The 23,813-nt window shown below is 37.6% G+C and overlaps 1 protein-coding gene and 2 non-coding genes across 8 annotated transcripts in view; all 3 read left to right on the top strand.

The window, feature by feature from the left end:
- Positions 1–430: 430 nt before the first annotated feature.
- The window catches only part of FAM122B (family with sequence similarity 122B), a 40,737-nt gene continuing 17,354 nt past the window's right edge, over positions 431–23,813 (top strand). For 2 of the 6 annotated variants that reach the window (XM_036271168.1, XM_036271164.1), the window contains exons 1-8: positions 431–528; positions 3,113–3,191; positions 8,389–8,432; positions 8,517–8,571; positions 8,842–8,943; positions 10,357–10,442; positions 11,423–11,484; positions 15,307–15,403. In XM_036271168.1, the coding sequence (XP_036127061.1) occupies positions 431–528; positions 3,113–3,191; positions 8,389–8,432; positions 8,517–8,571; positions 8,842–8,943; positions 10,357–10,442; positions 11,423–11,484; positions 15,307–15,403 (623 nt within the window). Of the gene's footprint in view, positions 529–3,112; positions 3,204–8,388; positions 8,433–8,516; positions 8,572–8,841; positions 8,944–10,356; positions 10,443–11,419; positions 11,485–15,306; positions 15,404–23,813 lie in introns of all 6 variants that reach the window. The other 4 variants (XM_036271166.1, XM_036271163.1, XM_036271167.1 and 1 more) reach the window with 3 other exon arrangements.
- LOC118636867 lies at positions 15,038–15,183 on the top strand. The gene has a single exon (XR_004960831.1). It is a non-coding gene; the product is annotated as a small nucleolar RNA U109 (small nucleolar RNA).
- Positions 18,845–18,978, top strand: LOC118636866. The gene has a single exon (XR_004960830.1). It is a non-coding gene; the product is annotated as a small nucleolar RNA U109 (small nucleolar RNA).

Genomic DNA, 23,813 nt, shown 5'->3' with positions numbered 1-23,813 from the left:
TTCCTCTTCTTCACAGTCTATCCTTCTTCTCCCCCCTCCCGCGTCTCTTTCCTCCTTGCCCTCCTCCTTTCCCCCTATTTTTCCATATTCTCCCTTCTGCCCTCCACCTTTTACACTGTTTTACTGCTTTTCCATCTATCCTTTCCCCTTCCTCACTTCCATCCTCTTTCCATCCCTCTCTTTCTTCCATCCTTTTCTCTATTACAACCTCTCCATTATCCTGCCCTCCTTCAATATAACCCCTCCTCATCCTCACCCTCCTTTCCGGCGATTCTCTGCCTTTTAGCCCCGCCCCCAAGCCTCCGCCCCTTAGCCCCCGCCCCCAGCTGCCAGTCCCTGGCCACTCAGTCCTGCCTTGAGTATATTGGGAGACTATACCTAAGCACCAAGAGCTGAGCACTGTTGCTGTGCCTGCCTGCAAGTCTCCAACATGGCTCAGGAGAAAATGGAGCTGGACTGTGAGCCTGATACATCTAATGGGGGCAGCCTGAGGAGATCCAACAGCGCTCCCCTGATCCATGGGCTCAGGTGAGCAGGGATGGGAAGGATGGACTACAGGGTTCAGGGGCTCCTCAAGCCCCTGCAAGCAGTCTTCCCTAAAGTGAGAGTTGGAGCTCTGCACTCTCCAAACTTGAGGGGATGATGACTTGTCTGCTTGACAGTGTCTCATGGTGAAGTGCAAGTTTGACCCCAGGCTCTGCGCAGTGGGGACAAAGGAGCCCTCTCTACCTGAGACTCTGTTAGCTCACTCTAAAAGTAATGACAAAAAGCTTCTGGCTCTTCTAACAGGTTGCCTGCCTTGCCTAATGTACAGCATTGAATGTCAGACAGAAAGAAACCCCTGGAACTAGACTTGCAATCTGACACCTGTCTCTAAGACCTGCTATTTCTAAGCCTAGTTTAGGAACCCTGGTATTAACAGTGGTTTACTTCAATAAATCACAGTTTATTTAGTAACTTGAAATTAAATGGTGTGCTCATGCCATATTAAGTGATTCAGATTTGTCATAATGTTTTCAGATCCTAAAACTGCCTGAAATGCATTCTAGTGAATAAAAATGAAGGATAGCATGTAGCTTAGGTCAGAGAAAACACAGGTTTTAGAAAACAATATAGAGTCCACCCTTGAATTTTAGTAGTAGGGTCTTGTGTTTTCATGGGAATAAGTCATCAGAGAGTCTATTTTAAGGTAGAATATTGTGATAATGAAGATTAGGTTGGCAGACCTCCTGAGTCTACTACATTTCACTTTATAAGTAGACAATTTATCTTAGGTAGAGAGCCAATTTGCAAGACCCTGTAGAAATGGAATTAGTCCAAAAAGGGGGATAGGAGTAGAGTTAGCCAAAAATATTAATCAAGCACAAGGAAGACAAAGATTAATGTTTATCAAACTGGTTATAATATCCTAATTTGGGGGAAAAACAGGTTTGCTTTTTTTCTTTTATTTAATGTTAAAACTGCAGATGATGGAGTAAACCTTTTCTAATGCTGACTTTGGTTCTACATTTATTTTTGATACTGTAGGAATAAATGGTCTTTTTTGGTTGTCTTTTAAAATCTAGTAGGCAAGCAATTGCTAGGGACTAGGGTAATCCTGTTGACTTGAATTTAGACTACTGTAGAAATAACATACTGTTTTTGAATCACTATTTAAGTAATTACTTGAAAGGTAGCATGATGACAGAAGAAGGGTGAGGAGACCAGGGCCAGTCCCAATTTTATCCCTGATTGGCTATGATTATGAATGAGACATTTAGCCCTTTTGAATCTGTTTTCTCACGTAAAATGTAAGAGAGTTGGATTAGGTGATACCTATATCCTCAATTCCAATAATCCTTCTTGAGCTCTTAACATGGGCATGACACTCTGCTGGGCATTGCGGGATATTGTACAAAGAAGAACAAAACACCTCCACCAAGGGGTCTTAAACACATACATAGTTTTAACTTATAAAAGGTAAAGTTGGGCTCGACTGGTATGGCTCAGTGGTTGAGCGTTGACCCATGCACCAAGAGGTTGCCGGTTCGATTCCGGATCAGGGCACATGCCCAGGTTGTGGGCCAAATCCCCAGTGGAGGGAATGCAGCAGGCGGCCAGTGGATGTTCTCTCTCGTCAATGTTTCTATCTCCTCTCTCTCTCTCTCCTTCTATCTCTAAAAATCAATAAAGGAAAAAAAGGTAAAGTTGGTATCTCAGGAAGCATCTAATTTTCCATTGTGCTCTTTGGGTTCAGAGGAGGGAAAGATTTCATTAGGTTTATGGAATGAAAAGACTTCATGGAGGGCATGGCATTTGAGATGGGTGTTGAAGGAAAGGAAGAATTTTTTTTATCTTCACCCAAGGACATTTTTCCATTTTTTTGTTCAAATAGAGTGGGAGTAAGAGAGAGAGAGAGAGAAACATCGATGTGAAAGGGACACCTCGAGTGGTTGCCACTCACATGACCCAACCAGGGCCGGAGACAAACTGCAACCATGGTACATGCCTTTAGTGAAACTAAACCCGGTCTCTCTGGACCGCAGGTCGACGCTCTAACCGCTGAACCAAACCAACCAGGGCAAGGAAAGGAAGAATTTTGACAGATGGTGTTTGGAAGGAGGGCATTTGACTCAGAAGAGGCAACATGAGCAAAACTCCAGATACACTTATTTATTTGGACACTGGTATTCAAAAATAGAACATGTGTTTAGGACAATAGAGGGAGATGCTGATTGGGCTCACATTGTAGAACATGGCTCCCCAGTCCTTGTCATATCATGGCATACACAGTACTGATTGTAGATCCTCTGGAATAAACAGATGAGGCTGCCAGTTTGAATCTGGTGGTAACCAGTTTGGAGGGGGGTGGTAAGTCCTGAGCAGAAGCAGCTGGAGTTCCACCCCATACCTCTCCTAGCTGTCCCCCAACCATTGAGGAGATCAGTATCTCCACCAATCTCTAATCTACAGCACACCACTCAGGAAGCTCTGAAGAGGACAGTGAGGAGTTTATCCATTGTTTGATATGAGAAGCCATCAAATATTTCATTGTTAACTAGAGAATTGGCATTAATGTAGTTGAAGGATATCTTAAATGAGAAGACATTAATAATTTTATTTTTATTTTTAGTGACCTTTCACAGGTTTTTCATCCTTATGCATTTAGAACTCGGAGAAATAGTGCAACGATTATGAGCTATCACAGCCTGGTGAGTATAGAAGTAAGTATCCTTAGTGGTTTCCATTGGGGAAAACATTTTCAAATGCACAATTGTTTACAAAAGAAAACTTAATTTATCTATCTTGTTTGCTACTTAATGCTATGGTCAATTTCCGCTTTCAGTGCAAAAGAGAAAACCTTGTTAAAATATTTCTTGGCTGTAGAACTTTGTATTTTTAAACATTGTTCTTTGTTTTGTGCCAGTACTTGCATCATGGTTGTAAGGTAAGTCAGGATTAACTTCTAATTGTAACTGAGAGCAGTGGTCTTAATTTGTCCTACAGTACAAAAGTCAAATAACTGGTGGTAGAGTGTTTATTTCTGTTGATCAGTGCTGTTTATCCAAAGAAAGACTCCTTTCAAATGCTTGTATTTGTATTCTCAGTAGAGTTGCTAATCCTGACTGTTCTATATAGCCAGAGCTGTCAAGGATCACCTTATTAGTTGGTTGTGTTGGGAGAAATTATGATGAGGTTTTTATATAGCAACACTTCACATGTGGAACCCACTTATGCTGTAGCTGCATTGCTCTGGAATATATCGGAGATGTACGCAAACCAAATTCTAAATGGCTGGACTAGATTTCCATAGTCTGTTCACAAATGTTCATCAGTTTATTTATATGAGAGCCTCTCTGACCTCTGAATCATCTAAAATTTAGGCACAATTATAAGAAGCTTCTAATCCAGTAGTGTGTGAGAAGCAGCAAATCAGAAGAGGTACATTTGAGTTAAAGGTATACTGACAGCTGCTAGCAAAGGAAGAGAAGGGAAAACTAAAAAACAGAGACTTTCTAAAAAAAAATATCTGTGGCTGAGTATAAGGGCTAAGAGTCTGTGAATGGACCTTGAAGTGCTAATGTCATAGAACCGTAAGATAATATATTCTTAAGGATACCTGGGTCTTCCACCTTTTCTTAAATTATAATAATACCTATTCTTGTATGATATTTTACATGTTACAAAGTACTTTCACACATTTAATCTCATAGTATCCCCATTGAAGTAGGCAGGGCAGAAGATGTTTTTCCAATTAAAAGAAGCAGCAGCTAAGACTCAGCTGATATAAGTGACTTGCTCAGAATCACACAATTAGTAAGTGGAAGATCTGGGATTAGAATAGATTTTTCTGTGCCATTCTATTTGGTATAATCTGTTTAACAAGGGGGAAAATATCACACTTATAAGAAAGATTTTCAGCTGAAGTGGCTAAAAATACTTAAAGGGGAAATGTTAGCTATCTGGAGGTTTAATTCATTTCACCTCCTTCCCTGAGGATACTGGAAAATATAAGTACTTATTTTTTGCTGTATATATGAAAAATATTTCTGCATCAGTAATATAGCAAAGAAGGGAAAATGAATTTGTCTCTCTACACTTCACTTTTCTATTTGCTATGATATGAATATTCTTACCAACTCTGTCTAGGCTCAGTTTTCACTGCTTTCTGACAGATACCTACCACTCTAGGCTCTGGCTACACTAAAATATCTAGTTTGCTGAAGGGATTTTATTGATTCATTGCTCTTTGTTAATCCTTATAATACCTTTCACCCCTTCCTCTTCTCCTTTCTAGCTATCTGGTGTGGGAAGGATTCCACAGCACCATTTGGGTACTTATATCATAATATTAATCCTACCATATACAGTATATCACAATGTACTCTATAAATCTTAATACCCTTACCTATGGGCCTGCAAAAAGTACGGTATTGAATGAAAGTAAAAGAAGAGGACCAATGAAGGAGACATGGAGAAGTAAGATCTTCATGATTTGATAGCTTATTAGATAAAACGACAGAGAGAAGGAGGACTCAAAGTGACTGCAATTTTATTTCTTGGTGACAAAGGGAAAAGTGTTGCCTTTATTTTAAGATGGGAAAATGAGAACAATTGGACAGAAGATAAATTACTTCTTGGCATGTTGGGTTCAAGATGCCACTGGCCCCATGCTCTTTTCCAAAGCAATATTCTAAATCCTTTTCTTTTCTTTTCTTTTCTTTTCTTTTCTTTTCTTTTCTTTTCTTTTCTTTTCTTTTCTTTTCTTTTCTTTTCTCTTCTCTTCTCTTCTCTTCTCTTCTCTTCTCTTCTCTTCTCTTCTCTTCTTTTCTTTTCTTTTCTTTTCTTTTTTCTTTTCACTCTGCAAGCTTCCTATCTCACTACCTTTCACGTTCAGTAGATAACCCTTCTCACTTCACAGAAAAGGCAGAGACCTATCTTGTATTTATGTCAGCTCTATTCTCCTTAAAACATTTTTATTTTCACATGTGGTGCTTTCTCCTAGAGTTTCATATATTTTTTGACTCTCCTGTCACTTTGCTTGGTCTGTCATCTTCTCTCTATTTTGTGTCTTCAGTCTGTTCCTCACTGGCTCCTTTCTTCCACCTTCTCCCAACTTACACCTCTAATATCTGGAAAACAAACTGTTCTTTGTTTCATGGGTCTCTCCTTCCCTTCCCCATACTCCAGGAGCTTTTTCAAAACTTAATCTACACTCCACTGCCTCTAATTCCTTGTTAACTATTCAGACAGTTTGCAATCTCATCATTCTTACCACAACCTGTTCTTGCAAAAGTCACCAATACCCATTTGATTGCCAAAGTCAGGGACTTCTTTTCTTATCACACTTGAGCTCTTTACTTAATATCATTAACCTGCACCTCCTTGAAGTTCTTGGCTTTTTTCTCAGCCTGTACCTTACTCTTGTTTCTGGGACTAGATATGGCTTTACTCCTCTGTCCCACTTTCGCATCAGCTTCCCAGTTCTGTCTAAAATTGACAAGTTGTACACCATGTAAATGCAGCATCTAAATTTCTAACTTTCTCCACAAGTAGGTTTGGCAATCTTATTTTGGCTTTCCTGATTATTTCACTGCCTTTGGGTTTCTTTTGTTGTGTGACAGACACATCTATGCTCTCCTTTATATTATCCTGTTAGAGTCTTTCTTGCCTTATTTACTTGCCTAGTAGCTTAGTGTTTTTCAAATGACCTTACTAAGAGTTGACCAGTAAACATGTATTGCTTGCATAATAGAAAAAAAGTACATTTTAAAAGGATTTTACTAATAAAGTTTTTTTTTTTCTTTGCAAAGCCTAGGAAAGGAAAAAGTCAAAGAAAGGGGTGGGTAATGAAGTAATATCTTTTGAAGTAAAATCATATTTGAGTGAATAACTTAAAAAAATTTCACCTGAGCCATGGCCAGTTTGGCTCAGCAGTTAGAGTGTTGGCCTGTGGTTCGGAGAGACCTGGGTTCAGTTCCCGCTAAAGGCGCATACCTCAGTTGCAGTTTGTCCCCAGCCCTGGTTGGGTTGTACAAGTGGCAGCCACTCGATGTGTCCCTTTCACATCAATGTTTCTCTCTCTCTCTTTCTCTTCTCTCTCCCTCCCACTCTATCAGAACAAAAAATGTCCTCAGGTGAGGATAAAAAAAATTTTACCTGAATTGTCATTTGCCTAAATAACTTAAAACGGTTTATCACCATTTTATACTACATACTCCATTAGTATTCAAAGAAGTTTTAATAGGATAGTGACTATTGTAATAGGACAACTGTCTTATTCGGTTTTATAGTATTATAATTTCATCAGGGGATAAATAGTAGTTATTTATACTGTGGCTATCAGAACCCTGTAAGATCCATTGATATGAATTTTATCTTACATTTTATGATCAGTTTGTGATTATTTTGAAGGAACATAATTTAGCCCCCTAAATCATTTCAGCTTTGTGTTATTAAAAAATGGTGGTCTAAGGGAAAGCAACAGTTATTTTAAAAATACATCTTGCCTTCCATGATTTTTCTTAACTACTAAGGTTTGTGATGATAGTATTAGTGACCAAATTTTAGAATTGATTTAGGTCATGAAAACAAAATCTTACTAAAGTTTTATATTTATTTTTTATTTAATTAATTAATTTATTTTTGTTACAGATGTTTCTCCTCCCCCCCCACTGATTCCCCCTCCCCCTCCCTCCCCATCCTGTCCCCAGCTTTATTGTCCGTGTCCATTGTTCATGCATACATGCATATAAGTTCTGTGGTTTATCTCCCCCCACCCCCTCTTCTGGGGATTGTCAGTACCCCACTTCCACGTCTCTGGGACTACCCCATTTCTCAGACTGTTATGTTCATTATATTCCACAAATAAGTGAGATCATATGAAACTTGTCTTTCTCTGTTTGGCTTGTTTCGCTTGGGATGACACTTTCCAGGTCCCTCCATGTCATGTCAAAGGATAAGAGATCTTTCTTTCTTACAGCTGCATAGTACTCCATTGTGTATATGTACCACAGTTTTTTTATCCATTCATCTACTGATGGACATTTGGGCTGTTTCCAGATCTTAGTATTGTAAACTTATTGCAGTTTTAAATAAACATAAACCATAGATACAATATTATATTGGGCTTCTTAGTCTGTCTTTGTCCATTGATGAATTGGTAATAAAAATGAGTAAAATTAGTTTTTTCTTTCCCTTCTTGTATGGTTCCTTATTTTAAATTAGTATGGTAATGGGTATTTCCAAGGCCTAGAGGTTTTTGTTTGTTTGTTTGTTTGTTTTTCTCTTTTTTTTACATAAATGTACGCAGCTCTGCATTCATTATGGAAAAGTGTTAAAGGCAGTTCCTGTCTAACAACATATAGTTCCTTGAGGTTGGACACTTGGTGTACTTTCTAAAGACTGAATGTATTGCTTCTAGTGCATCAACGTTTAGTAATTTAAAGAGCTAGTTTTCGAAGAAGAATATGAAAAATTATGAAGAGGTCATACACTGCTACTGACAGCAGATTGCTGCTTTGTGATTCAGAAAATAGTAAATGTTTACTTTTTCTTGCCAATTGCTGTCATCCTCACCTAACTGGATTTCTAATAGCAGACTGCATCAAATCAAAAGGGTAAATTTTAATTTCTAGCTCAGATCTACAATTTTCTGAATGTTACAGTTTGGTTTTATTTTCATTTTGAACATTTAGATATGAAAAATGCAGTAGACTGATATAGTTTAGTTGTAGACAGATCAAAATTCCTCTGTGTGTTGAGATGTGTTATGTATGACAGTCTTAGAATGCCATTTCTGCTGTACTGTGATTATGTCAAATAAGGCAGAAAACTCTTTTTTCTTTTCTTTGAAATAAAGAACTTTGTGGATAAATATTATGTTTCAGTACACATTTGTCTTTGCAGGAGAAAGGTGTAGATGTGATGAACAGAGAAACTTCCCCAGAAAGGTTAGTGCTTCAAAAGAGTAGGGGACAGCCTGGTACGTGTCTTGTTTCTGAGCACTGATGACCTTTCATTTTTGTTTGTTTTAGAGAAGTGCAAATGGCTATGCAGATAAGCCAAACATGGGATGAAAACTTGAGCCTGGTAAAGTTTTCACATTTGCTTTTTTTTTTTTTAAATTTATAGAAACCTTTGTAGTGTTCATTGGCTTTTTTAATATTTTTATACATTTCTGTCCCTTCTACTTCCAAACATGTATTTATTTTTATCTCTTATTTTCCACCAGAGTTAGTATATTGCAACATTTTGGAGTCTATACATTTGTACTCTTAAAATATAGGCACGTTTGAGTAGTAAAGAAGAGTTGTGATATGCTGAATTGTGAATTATGATGAAATAACACTATATTTGCAGAGTGATAGTGATTTCGACAAGCCAAAGAAATTATACTCTCCTAAAAGGATTGACTTCACACCAGTTTCTCCAGCACCATCACCCACCAGAGGATTTGGAAAGGTAGGCTCATGGACAAGATATTAACTCTCTTTCATATACTGAACTTTTTACTCTCTAAAACACACACACACACACACACACACACACACACACACAACCTCACTTTTTCTTTCTGCTGCCAGGATCCAGGTGGTGGTAACCCCTAACCTCCCTCTACCCCAGATCCCCAAGCCTGAACCTCAACCTCTTCTCCCTCACCCCACATATGGCTGTGGTCAGTGCCCATCCCCCAGGGGTCACCTCCTCTGTGCCTTTCCTGGTGGGCAGTGTGCCCAGCAATCTCTACTAGCTGGATGCTACTGGTGGAGGCTTTGCTCTAGGAAGAATCTGGGTCACAGATATTGAGGGCAGATGAAGCCGCAGCAAGAGGGCTTTCAGATATATGTCAAGAAGGACATCCCCTTGGGAAGAAAATAGAAATGATCAGACAGAAGTGCCTCATTATCTACTTTCCAAGGTTCCTGAGGAAAGCAGGGGATGTCCCCACCAAGCCCTTGGTGGCAGGGAATCTCTACTCAGTGGTGGCACACTGTCTGCACCAGAGAGGAGTTTGTTCCAATACCTGATTGCTAAGAGCTCCATAGGGGTGAGTGGGAATCCTTAGCAGGTCAGGCAGATGACTGACTACTGCCAGGCAGGCCCAGGGGTCAGGGGTTGTGAGAAGTCTCAGAAGCAGCCATGGTCCTGTGCTTGCAGGCAATGCAGCATGAACATCCCACCATCTAGACCCCAAAGCCTAAGCAGGCTGGTGGTGGAGAGGTGGGCAGGGAGAAGAGTAAAGAGACACAGGGGCTGAGTGATGGAGACACAGAGGGGGAGATGGAGACATGGAAAAAGACAGAGATACAAAGGGTGGGAGGAAGACATCTGTAATACTTTCAACAATAAAGATAAAAATAAATAAAAAGAAACTTAAAAAAAGAGAGAGAGACAGAGATATAGATGGAAACACAGAAGAAACAATGAGCAAAAAAGAGGGAGAACGAGACAGGAAAATGTGGGCATAGAAGGCAAGATGGAGCCCCAGGGGAGAGAGGCAGATATAAAGACAGGAAGACAGAGACAAGAGGGACAGAAACATAAGGGGATGATAGAGACTCAGGGAAAGGAGATGGAAACAAATGAAAGCACAGAAACATGTGACAGAGACAGACAGATATGAAATCACCTCACTCTTAGAGAATCCAATTGCTGGAAGAAAAATCTGTTGAAAGCCTATGATAGTAATTTGGGAAAAGAAGTATATATGTATATGTGTGTGTGTGTGTGTATTCTCATTCATAAATATATGTATATATGAGAGAGATAGACAACTAACAATTCTAAGGATGTTGTTTCTGTCGTTTTGAGAAGAATCTTTTGAAAACTGGAGCATTAGAGCTAATTATTTTAATACAAAATATATTTTTCTAGCAATGTTTTTCACCATCCTTACAAATGTTTGTGAGCAGCAGTGGGCTACCACCAAGTCCCATTCCTAGTCCGAGACATTTTTCCAGGTAGGTAAACCTGCTTTTTAAATGTGGGTGAAATGCTACTTATTAAAATTGTTTCTCTGATGACCTTTTTTCCCTGACATTTTATTATGGAAAATTTCAAACAGAAAGCAGAATCGAAAGAATTGCATAAGAGAACATTCATCTACCTATCACCTCTATTCTACCATTAACGTTTTACCACATTCATTTTTTGAGACTTAGGGCCAGTTTATATTTAGAGGACACACATGTGCACACGTGATAGTATGTTTTTTATATGTAAGAAGTTTAAGCTTGTAGACTAGTCAAATCCAAACAATTTTTTTTAATCCTTATCTAAGGATATGTTTTTAGTATTGATTTTTAGAGAGAGGGCGAGAAACATTGATCAGTTGCCTCCCATACACACCCCAACTGGGGATCAAACCCGAAACCTTTTGGTATACACAACAGTGCTCTAATCAACTGAAACACTTGGCCAGGGCACACATAACTTTTTAAAAATATGTTTTTATTGATTTTCATTTTTTTAGAGAGAAAGGAAGGGAGAGAGAGATAGAAACATTGATATGAGAGAGAAACATCAATCAGTTGCCTCCTGCACGCCCCCTACTGGGAATTGACCCCACAACCCCAGAATGTGCCCTGACCAGGAGTCGAACCGGGACATCTCAGTCCATGGGATGATGCTCAATCCATTGAGCTACACTGGCCAGACACAAATATCTTTTTAATAAGGTTTCTATTTTTTTAAAAAAAACTGTGGTTGATATTTTGTGTTATAGAACGATTAAAACAGCTTAAAACACCATGTTCTTTCCTGTTGCCATATGACAGGTCAGATCATGTATTGACATTTCATTTACTCAACCTACAACACATGCATTTTCTATTTTCCCTATATGAATATTAATTTTATTGACGTATTTGGTGGGCTGTGGTGTTAATCTTGCATCTTAGAAGTACTTCTTGCCGTTGTGCTTATTTGTTCTTTGAAGCAGGAGGAGTCAGAGTCCAGTCAAGTGCATTAGGCCCAGTGTTCTTGGTCCTCTTAAAAGAAAAGGTAAATATTACATTTCTGATATTAAACCTAGTTGAACTTGAATTACAAATTAGAATTTTTGTCTGAAATTAATTTCAAGGCAGGATTACATTTTTTTCTAAAGAAATATGCAATACTCCTATCCATGTATGCTTTACTAATTCTAAATTTTGTAAATTAGTTATTTTATACTGCCCATCTTTTTTATATTTCATAACTGAATCATATTCATATATTTGTAGTATCAATATATATTCCAGAATTTTGCCTCTTGGTGATCTGAATATAAAAGAGATGCAAATAGATATGTTGCAGAAATATATGCTTATGTCATAGAAAATAGGTTTATAAGCAAGCTGTATCAAATATGAGCCACCACCAAATGACACTTTGACAAAGAGAATGGCCTCATATTCAAGTCTATAGGGTTTTTGCTATAACTATGGTATTCTCTTAATTACCTTATTTTGAACCACAAAGCACTAAATTAAAATGATCTCCCTCAATGCTGTTTTTAGGTTCTTATGGGCACCTGATGTAGTCTATTTAAAAAAGGCAAAGAAATGTAACATAGTTTTAGTCATTATTCCTGGGGATATGACCACATGTTTGCAAGTATTTGGATGTCATTTTAAACAAGAGTTTTAGCAATAATTTTTAAAAGCAATTCAGTAAGTGGTTTCTTTGTGCAGATAACTTTTAGGGCCAGTAAACAAATCAACTCTCCTCATGGTAGGTAAACGGATGCATGCCAGCTTTGGTGAAAATTTTCCAGGGACAGCTTCATACAGAATTTTAAAAAGTGCTGAATTTCAGACAACTTAAAAAAGATGGTGTGTTCTGGAAAACAGATCTTGAGACAGTGACAATATTTGTATTAATGAATAAATTTATTTTATAAACCAATAGTTTTTTCCCCTTAATTCTTTAAGGAATTATTTACAACCCTAAGAACCTTCTCAGGAGCTATTATGTGAAAATAACACTTGGAAAGTAAAGCTATTATTATTGTTGTTATTATTATTAATTTTAAATTTGTTGCAGGAAATCAATAGAATTAGTTGTTTAATTTCAAAGCTATTCCAAAATATACCAGCAGATGGAGGAATCCTTTGCTAAAAAAGGGCTGAAGTGTTTTGCTAATAAGGCGTCTCAAGCCAGGTGGCAACTTTTAAAAATTGCATATTAAAGTATGGAAAGAGCCCAGAGACATGGAAGTGGGGTACAGACTGATAATCCCCAGAAGACGGGGTGGAGGGAAGAAATAAATCACAGAACTTATATGCATGTATGCATGAACAATGGACATGGACAACAAAGCTGGGGACAGGGCAGGGAGGGAGGGGGAGGGGGAATCAGTCGGGGGGGAAAAGGAGAAACATCTGTAACAAAAATAAATTAATTAAATTAAATAAATAAATGAATAAATGAAAATAAAAAAATAAAGTATGAAAAGAGCATATAAAAATACAACCTTTCTTCAATTTTAGTAATATTCAGAATAGCTCCAGAGGAAAGATACTATGAATTAATTGATAAAAGGAAAAAATTTGAATGTTGAATTTGTTTTCACTTGATCTTTTTCTATCATAAGAATCTTGCACAGGTTTAAGTTCACAGTTATTAATTTTCTACTGGAGTGTAGATAGGTTCATGATTTAAAATTTCTTTAATATTCTATTTTAAGGCTCAGATAAAGAGCTTCAAAACCAAGGTATGTGCATGTTTTAAATTATAGTTTATTTGGAAAAGGTCTTTTTTTTGTCTAACTTAGGGTTGTTAGTGTTTGCACTCTTGGTGGCAAAATGTTAAGCACTGCTCCTTTAATGCAAAGTTTTTCTATTACCAGTTCTGAGAAAATCTATAGATTGAGGTAGCCAGCATAATACCTATTTTGTGAATTCGTTAATAATTGCTTTCATTTACAGATGTGCTTTCAAACTTATACAGTCAGGCATCCCTTAATAATGGGAGTATGTTCTGAGAATTCGTCAGGTGATTTCATCATTGTATGAACATTATAGAGTGCACTTACACAAACCTAGATGGTATAGCCTACTACACATGTAGGCCCTATGGTATAACATATTGCTCCTAGTATACAAGTCTGTACTACATGTTACTCTGCAAAATAGTATGAGATCAGATCTAACACAAGAGAAAATAATGCAATCAAGACACATGGTAAACATGAGATGTACAAAGTTGCTACTGGTGCAACACGACATACTGTTTTTCAGCAAACTTTTTTTTTTTTTTTAAATCCTCACCAGAGGATGTTTTTCCATTGATTTTCAGATAGAGTGGGAGGGAGGGAGAGAGAGAAACACTGATGTGAAAGAAACACATCAATTGGCTGCCTCCTGCGCGACCCTGTCCAGGGCCAGGGATCAAACCGCAATTAAGGTACTTGCCCTTGACTAGAATCGAACTCATGACTCTTTGGTCCACAGGCCAATGCTCTAACCACTGAGCAAAACTGGCCAAGGCTTTTTTGAAAAAACATTTTTAATTACATTTATTAAAGCTGAAACACTGACACAAGGATGTGCTTAGGATAGAAAAAGCAACAGGAGTGCCTAGGAAGGGCTGATTTAGCTCTCCAGAAAGTTAGAGAAAAGGGGTTCTTGGAGACAGGTTATGGGGTTAGCCTGGGACAGCCTGCCACTGCCTGTTGCTCCCCTGGTTATAAGTCTCATGGGGTTCCTTAGAGTTTAGGAAATGCATGCCTGAGGGGGAAAAAGAGAGGAAAGGGAAAGGCACAAGCATGTTTTGGGGAGGGAGAACACACCAGCCGACTTTTTAAAAAATAAATACAAAGAATAGACTCTAAAAATAATGATAAAAGGTATCATATAGTAAATAAACCAGTAACATAGTCGTTTATTATGATTATTAAGTATTATGTACTATACATTGTTGTAAATGCTATATTTTTATATGACTGGCAGTGCAGTAGGTTTGTTTACACCAGCATCACCACAAACACATGAGGAATGCTTTTCACTAGGACCTTATGATGGCTGTGACCTCACTAGGTGACAGAAATTTTTCAGCTTCTTTATATTATGGAACTACCATCTTATACGCGGTCTGTCATTGGACAAAATGTCATTATGCAGCCTATGACTGTATTTTAACCTTTATTTTCACTAAGTAGTCTAAAGCAACCTTTGATTTATACAGTCTTTATAAGACTGAATACTTTTTTAATTGATATTTCAGAGAGAGGAATGGAGAGAGAGAGAGAGAGAAACATTGATGTGAAAGAGAAACATTGATTGGCCGCCTCCCTTACATGCCCCAATAGGGATCAAACCCACAGCCCAGGCATGTGCTCCGACCGAGAATCAAACCCACCACCTTTCAGTGTATGGGACCATGCTCTAACTGAGCCACACTGTCTAGGGCGAAACTGAATACTTTTCAACTCATTTGACTTCAACTCAGGAAATGTTCTGCAATTAAAACATAAATTCAAGTCTTTACTAATCATCTAATATAATTATTATTTGCTGTGAATTTCAGCTATTTGGAAATACTTTATTTCTACAGTGGTTAGTCATGATTAATTTTGCCTGATGCAATTTGTGTTCTACTCTTCTATTAAAGAACATGACTATATCACTATCATGATACATATAAAAAATGAGAAGGTTTGCTTTAGGGCTGCTGACTTTTTGGCTGAGGTTATGTGGAAGTATATTTCATGTTAAACACATAGAAATGTATCTTTCAAGCAACAGCTTCAAAAAGTATGCTGAGCTTTGGTTAAACAAAGATCATCCCATTTTAGCACTAAGCCTGAAAACTGTTTTACTGTAGTATCTCTTTTTGTTTTAGGTGAAATGGAGACCGAAAACCAGACCAAGAGGCTATTTCAAGGCACTACCAATATGCTGTCTCTGGAGACTGCACAATTGTCTGATCTCAGTTCATGGTAAAACAGGAAATAAAATTAAAAGAATATTTTAAAGGAGCCACATCAAAAGTATATAGGAATCATTTAAAATATATTCAGGTTTTCATCCATGCTCCATAGAGGGGAAATCTCCTGGAGTTGTAGATGATGTGGAAAAGCAGATCATTTGAAAGTCATGAGTACTTTTATGGAAGTGTGTTTTTTTTGGCATCTCCACCTTCATTCCTAGCTCCTGTTAGGTCAGCCTCTCTCAGTAGATGATAATGGTGTGGGAGAGTGTGAACAGCTGGATAGTGTGGGAGTTTCTGGGTTGCTCTGGGTAACTGTGCACTGATTGTATACCTGCATTTTGTGTTATATTTTTTTGACTTAGTAGAGAATACCAGTATTATCTTCAGCATGGCATTTTCTAAATAGCATTATCTGTTGTTATAAAATATTTTTAAAAATTTTCAGGTATGGCCCTGGCTGGTTTGGCTCAATGGTTAGAGTGTTGGCCTGTGGACCAATGAGTTCCGGTCAAGGGCATGTGCCTCAGTTGCAGTTCATCCCCGACCCTAGTCAGGGTTGTGCAGGAGATGACCACACGTTGTGTCTCTCTCACATCGATGTTTCTCTTTTTCTCCCTTCCTTTCACTCTTTCTGAAGATAAATGGAAAAATATCCTCGGGTGAGGACTAAAAAGTAAATAAATAAATAAATAAATAAATTTTGGGGTATTTCATCACAGTGCTAATGAGGGTTTCATTTTTTTTTAATCTCACTGAGGATATGTTTTTTTTTTTAATTGATTTTAGAGAGAGGAGAAGGGAAAGAGAGAGAGAAACAGTAATGATGTGAGAGAGAAACATCAATTTTTTGCCTTCTGTATGCATCCAGACTGGAGATTGAACCTGCAAACTAGGTATGTACCCTGACCAGTAATCGAACCCAAAACCTTTTGTTATCCAGGATGACTCTCTAACCAACTGAGCCACCTGGCTAGGGCTAAGGTTTCATTTTTATTGTAACACTTCCTGATTCTTATAGCCTATTCACATATTTTCTAGCTTAGGTGTCTAACATAAGGCCCTTCAATATTTTTGTGCTAGAGTTAACCTATTTTACTGTATCTGAAGTTGAGCACTTGGATACTGATGGATGTATTGAAAGGAAGGGGAAGGAATAGCAGCAGTAGCCACATAACAATTTGAAAGTTTTAAATACATTCTAATCAACTCACCGAGCACCCATGTTCTAGACATGATTGTGTATTGCCTTTCAGAACTTTCTGTTCCCCAAGTATTAAGGCTGAGGGTCTTTTTAAAAAAGCCCACAAGGGCATTCACTTTAAAATGGAAGAATTGTGTGAGCCACTTATAAAATATAAGGATCAACAAGCCCTTCTTTTCAGATCATTTATTCCATCTTTTATGGAAGATAACCTGTACGTCCAGTTGACCAGGAAGTCAGATTTTTCTAGTTTATTAGACTCATTGGAACAGATGCCTTTTATATTGTTCTAGCTATCTTAAGCCCCACAGTTTTTCTTCTCTCTCATCTCTTTCTGTCCTTGGTAGCTCAGTGTGCTAATTTTGGTCCCAAGTACCTTTCCAGGTATGTAGATGATCGCAAAGAGAAAACCTCTAAAGCTTGTCAAGATGACTAGTGGATGAAACTCTATACTTAGTGGAAAGTACATACCACTTTTACTCAGTTATTAACCAAGTAACCAAATTAGGTAAAATATATGAAAGGTTTGCCAAGTTAAAAACATACAGACAGAGTGAGGTGATTTATAAAAATATTGTCTTAGACTGACTGTGCAGGATGCCATAAAACAAGTTCATTCAAATAAATAAGAAATGAAAAAGAAGGTGTGGTATTTACCAAGGGCCCTCTTCCTTTGTTCAGCCATTTATTCCTCCAAACAGCACAACCTAAGCTCCAGATGATGGTGGCTGTTGTGAGGTTTCTATTTCTGTTGCCATTACTTCCATTCTTCCAGGACCTGTGACTGGCTTTGAGAGCTCTGGGAACATTGACATTGATGCTGAAGGGCACTTTAGATCCATAAACACAGAGTGTTCCCTCACACTGGAGAGATTTGTTTTATTCACTGTCACTCATAGAGCACTAACAAGCCAACATGTGGCTCAAATGATATGTTAAAAAGAAATTTATTACTAAAAATTCACAAAACTATGTTTCAAATATATTTAAGCAATTATAATTTTAAATGACAATTTTAGTAAGTTATAGCATCTGTACTTCCAAGGATATTAAAAGTTAAGATTTCAGTGGCTAAGACTTCCAGTACTATGTTAAACAGCCCAAGTGTCCATCAGTAGACAAATGGATAAAAAAGCTGTGGTACATATACACAATGGAGTACTATGCAGCTGTAAAAAAGAAAGATCTCTTATCCTTTGAGACTACATGGAGGGACCTGGAAAGTATCATCCTAAGTGAAACAAGCCAAGCAGAGAAAGACAAGTATCATATGATTCACTTATTTGTGGAATATGATGAACATAGCAGTCTGAGGAATGGGTTAGTCACAGAGACGTGGAAGTGGGGTACAGACTGACAATCCCCAGAAGAGGGGGTGGTGGGGGAGAGATAAACCACAGAACTTATATGCATGTATGCATGAACAATGGACATGGACAACAAAGCTGGGGACAGGGAAGAGAGGGAGGGGAGGGGGAAATCAGGGTGGAAAAAGAGAGAAGCATCTGTAACAAAAATTAATTAATAAAAAATAAATTTAAAAAAAACTTAAGATTTCACCAAGATTTTTGGGACACCTTGTATATAATATTGCTGACATTTGTGTCTACAACTAAGAGATTTTAAATAAGAATTATTCCTGATCTGTAACATTTGGATTCTGCCTTTGCAAAAACGTTTTTCTGTCTCTTTAATGCATTTTCATTGATCAGACATTTATATTCCTAAAAATGGAAGAAAGACAGGAAGTAGCTGTGTTCTGGTTTTTATTGCCAAAGATAGGAATCTACTTATTAATGAAACTAAGGAAATAATTTTTATACATTTTAGGGAGTAGAAAAAATATCAGATCATTAGTAAATGATCATTTAAACTGTTGTAGTTCATTCCTTGCCCTACCATGCAAAAAACAACAACAACAAAAAAAGAGTTTTAACACTTTGAAGTTTATATACTAGATAATAACCTTTAAAATATGACATCTTTGAAGTCTAAATTAAATGTGAAGTTTGAGTATGGACTCATTTAGAATTGGTGTCCAATGTGCCAACTGCTACCCAAAGAAATAGTAAGACTGTTCTTTATGTCATATTTTTTACGAACTGAAAATCCTGAAATCTCTGCTAAATGTATCTGGAGAACATTGTCATCATGGGCAGGAATTGTCATTCTGCATTTAGCCCTCATGAAAATCAAGAGTTTGATCACATCGTAGAAGTGCACCTTTGCATGGTGCTTTAATTCTTTTTGCATATGGGAAACTCATGTTCTGCTCCTCATTCTTTTGGGAGTAAGACTATCTATGGCACAAAGATAAAGGAATTTTCAGGACTGCTAGTCAGGTAGTGAAGATTAAGTGGTAGTCTATTTCTCCTACAGAAAAGGAAAAAGTCTTCCATGAAGTTTCTTGCCCTGTGCATCAGTGTTAATGTGACTTCTAATTTAACTTTTATGATTTTATTTTAACATTTTTATTAAATTAATCTTTGTGATTTTAATATTATTTTTAATATTATATGTGTCGTGGCATGAAAATTCATAGTGAATATGTGGCATACCAAGGATAAGGTTTAATCATGATTTATTTAATAATAGAAATGTATTCATATACTTTGAAGATGTTTATGTGAACAGCTTAGATATCTGTTCAGATACTTTTAAACTCCTATTCCCAAGGTGACTGTGGAAATGATCATATTTAAATGTGTGATCTTGAAAACTTAGAGGTTATACAGGAAGATAATCTTGGGCCTTCCTAAGGTGAAATAGAGACCAGAGAAAATGCCCTATGGAACAGTTTAACTCACACCAGAGGGTGGAGATGCCCTGTAGTCTTACCTTGTACCAACATCTGCTGGGCTTGTTAGGGCTGTGGCTGATTTGTAGGACACTTACCTGTCTGCCATTAATCTGACAGAACCTAGTTTATTGACTGGACAAGGTAAAGTGGCTCAACCAGATGGGGTAAGAGTACGAGTCACACTGGACGTTCTAATTTTGTTGTTTGAGTGTTTTAATGATTCTCTTACAATTTCACCCTTAGTTTTTTTCTGACAGAGGGCACTACTTTAATAGTCATAAGTATTTTTGGTTGTATGTTTCAGATATTGCCTCAGCATGTATATTCAGTGGCTGGAATAAATTTGTTCACTTTTCTTTCATGTACTCCTATGTTCAATTTGAATTGTGTAGGTCCTTTGCTTTCCTGCCATTGTCTGGCTTTTGGCCAATAGTCTAAGGCTCATTAACAACTCCATCAGAGAGCCTAGGTAGGAAAGAAAGAAGAGAGAAACTCAAATTGGATCATACTCTGTTGCTTTTAGAAACCCTGGTAGAGGTTTACTAGTAGACACTGTGAAACTTACTTTTGTTTACTGATCTATGGATTAAAATATCACATAAATCTTGCTTTATGGAGATATACTGCCAGTAATTCACTGATACACTACCAGTAATTTATGACTTGTAGTCTGTGCTTCCAGATGATGTGTAGTAGTGCCGGATTAATTAGAATAGAAAATAGATTTTAGATTAGTGAAAATATCTAGTGAAAGGTTTACTAAGTTCTGAATCTGAATTGCACTGGTGACTAAATATAAGTATTCTAGTTTTCTGTTAATGAACAATAATTTATATGTTTATATTTAATAATGGAAAATAAATTCTTGAAAAGACATGAAATGAAATGTTCAGATTTATTTATTTTTCTTGGTAACTTTCCCATTAAATTATTTCTATTAAGTTATCAACAGTGTTAGATGACAGATTTCTCTGCTCTATGTTTTTTTTTAATTAAATTTATTGGGGTGACATTGTTTAATAAAATTATATAAGTTTCTAGTGTACAATTCTATAACACATCATCTGTATATTGCATTATGTGTTCACCACTAACATGTTCTGTGTTTTTGAGTGAATACAAGATTTACCGAAGCAAGTAGGTCTTGTTACAAATGGAATATTTTAACCCAGGGCTCACCATAAGTCTGGTGGTTGGAATAAGAAAGTCTTTATTTATATTCAGATTATCTGCTTAGTGGCTAAATTTTAATCAAAGCCTGATTCCTCCTGCCAAGCAGCACAGAGCATGTCCTTTGGCTGCCTAGCCAATATGTGCTCTAGGAAAACAAATTCATTTTAATATTAGTCTAAGCCAAATGTTGCAGGAAGAACAAATCATGTATGTTCTAAAGAAAATATAAACGTGTTTTGATTTTCCAATGTCTTAGATTATCTGTGCAACTTTCTTTCAATAGTTTGACTAATGCGTCTTTTAGACCTCTTTTGCCTTTTGGTTCAAAAAATATCTGAGCTAGCTAAATAATCCAAATTTCAATCTTAAAAGTGATATTATTAATGATGCATTTGACAGCAGTGAGCATAGAGTAGGAGTACTGTGGAATATACTGTTTCCATTTTTATTCGTACTTTTCCAAAGCCTATTTGTATTTTCTCTCCACCTAAAAAAATCCGTGGAAATAGAAAGAAATGACATTTTGAAGAAAAATAGAAGAATAGAGAAGCAGGGTGGATGGGAAGTTATATTTCATTGAGGGTGGTGTAGGGCCCAGAAACTTCCAAATGTACCAAATATAGTAACTTAAAATTAATAAAAATTATAATATTAAAGACTCATAATATGTAGCACATTAGATCAGGATGGGCTTTTGCAAAGGAGCTACTGACCCATATTTCCTGATTCATAATTCTTTTTTTATTATTAATTTATTATTGTTACAGATGTTTCTTTTTTTTCCCTGCAGACACTCACCTCTCTATCCTGCCACCCCCACCAAGCATTGTAGTTTGTGACTACTGGTTACGCATACAGGAATATAAATTATTTGGTTTATCTCATCCCTCCCCACTGCCCCTTTCCTCTGAGGTATGTCAGTCTGAACCATACTCCATCTCTGGATCTGTTCAGTTCATTAGCTTCTTCTGTTCATTATATTCCACAAATAAGTGAGATTATGTGGTATTTGTCTTTCTCTGATTGGCTTATTTCACTTAGCATCATACTCTCCAGGTCCTTCCATGTCATCTCAAAGGATACACGATCTTTCTTTCTCACAGTTGCATGATGTTCCATTGTGTATATGTATCACAGCTTTTTTATCCATTCATCTGTTGATGGACACTAGGGCTGCGTCTGGATCTTAGCAATTGTAAATAGTGCTGCGATGAAGATCAGGGTACATACATTCTTTCTGATTGATGTTTTATGCTTCTTAGGATATATTCCTAGAAGAGGGATCACTGGGTCAAATGGCAGTTCAATTTTTAATTCTTTTGAGGATGCACCATAGTATTTTCCATAATGGTTGCACCAGTTTAAATTCCCACCAACAGTGTACTAGAGTCCCCTTTTCTCTACACCCTTGCCAGCACTTGTTGCTTGATGATTTGTTGATGGCGGCCATTCTGGCAGGTGTGAGGTGACACCTCATAGACGTTTTCATTGCATCTCTGATGATAAGTGATTTTTGAGCATTTCTTCATATGGTTCTTGACCATTTGTTCTGTTTGGAGAGGTGTCTATATAGGTCCTCTGCACATTTCTTAATTGAGTTCTTTCTCTTCCTTTTGTTGAGCTATATGAGTACTCCATATATTTTGGAAATTAACCCCTTATCTGATGTATTATTGGCATTTATGCTCTCCCATATAATAGGTTCCCTTTCCATTTTAATGGTTGTTTCTTTTGATGTAAAGAAGCGTTTTAATTTGATGTAGTCTCATGTGTTCGTTTTTCCCTTTGTTTCTGTTGCCTTAGGTGATGTATCAGTGAAAATTCTGCTGTGTGTGATGTCTAAAATTTTGTTTTCTACATTTTCTTCTAGGATTTTTATGAATTCATGAGTCACATTTAAGTCTTTTATCTATTTTAAGTTTATTTTTGTGTATGGTGTAAGTTGGTGGTCTAGTTCCATATTTTTGCATGTAGCTGTCCAATTTTCCCTACACCATGTATTGAAGAGGCTATCTTTATTTATTTATTTATTTTGGTATGTCCCCCTAACAGGAACTGAACCTGTTCCTGGGACTCTCTGGTCCACAGGCCGACGCTCCAACCACTGAGCTAAACTGGCCAGGGGAAGAGATAAACCACAAAACTTATATGCATGTATGCATTAACAAAGGTCATGGACACCAAAGCTGGAAACAGGCTGGGGAGGGAGGGGGAGGAGGAATCAGTGGGGGAAAAAGGAGAAACATCTGTAACAAAAATAAATAAATTAATTAAAAATAAATAAATAGGAGATTCCAAAATGGCGGCAGAGTGAATGGAAGCTACACAGACCATCTCCCAGGACCGAACTGGAATTACAATGAAAATAAAGACAAATAATCAGGAAACAGAAACAGAAAAGGAGCTTGGAGGACCAAAACCAGGGACATTGACTCAATCATGGTAGGCTTGCAGAGACGCGAGACAGGGGCTGGGAGCCCACAAACAGCAGTGGCCTTAGTTGTGAGCAGTGGCCTTAGCTGTGAGCAGTGCCCTTGGGTTAAACTCCCAAGCAGCTCCACAGCGCAGCAATGGGATAGAGGTTAAAATAGCCACAGCCACTCTCCTTGGGCTCCAGGAGAGGGAGGGAAGACTGGACTGGAACTATGTGGGGACACTCAGGATTTGGAGGGCGATCAGAGCTTTTGCAGATTTGTGGCCACACAGCATGGTGGTCATCTTACTCCTTCCCAGGGCTCTGGGGAGAGGTGGTGGCCCCTCCGTCAGAGTTTCTACCCCATCCAGTGGCCACTGAAATGCAAATTGAGGCCCATTAACAAGCAGCATCTGCCCCACCCTTGGGAAATACCAATATGCTGAACACCTGAGGGAGTTTTTACTCAACTGAGGAAACAAAGCTCTTCAGGTAACCACAACTGATAGCCTCCAGGCAAAAAGCTAAAGGATAACTGTACCATCCTTGGGCTAGCAACTATAACCAGGAAAGTAAGACTTGACAGTGGTGTTTAACATGCGTCCTTTCTGGCTCATTCGAACCCAGGAAAGAAAGCCACAAACAGCAGAACACCAACACAGACAGGGAACATTTGGCAGGCTCCAAAGCCCACAGTGATAGCCAAAATGGTGAAACACAAAAACAAAACCCTAATGAAAGAACAAGAGACCTCTACTGAAGATGAGATGAATGAGATGCAGTTAAGCAAGTTAACAGAACTAGAATTCAGAGCCATGATCTTGAGAAGG

The sequence above is a fragment of the Molossus molossus genome, unplaced genomic scaffold (assembly GCF_014108415.1).
Source record: "Molossus molossus isolate mMolMol1 unplaced genomic scaffold, mMolMol1.p scaffold_m16_p_2, whole genome shotgun sequence".
NCBI lineage: Eukaryota > Metazoa > Chordata > Mammalia > Chiroptera > Molossidae > Molossus > Molossus molossus.
This window is presented reverse-complemented; position numbering and strand designations above follow the sequence as displayed.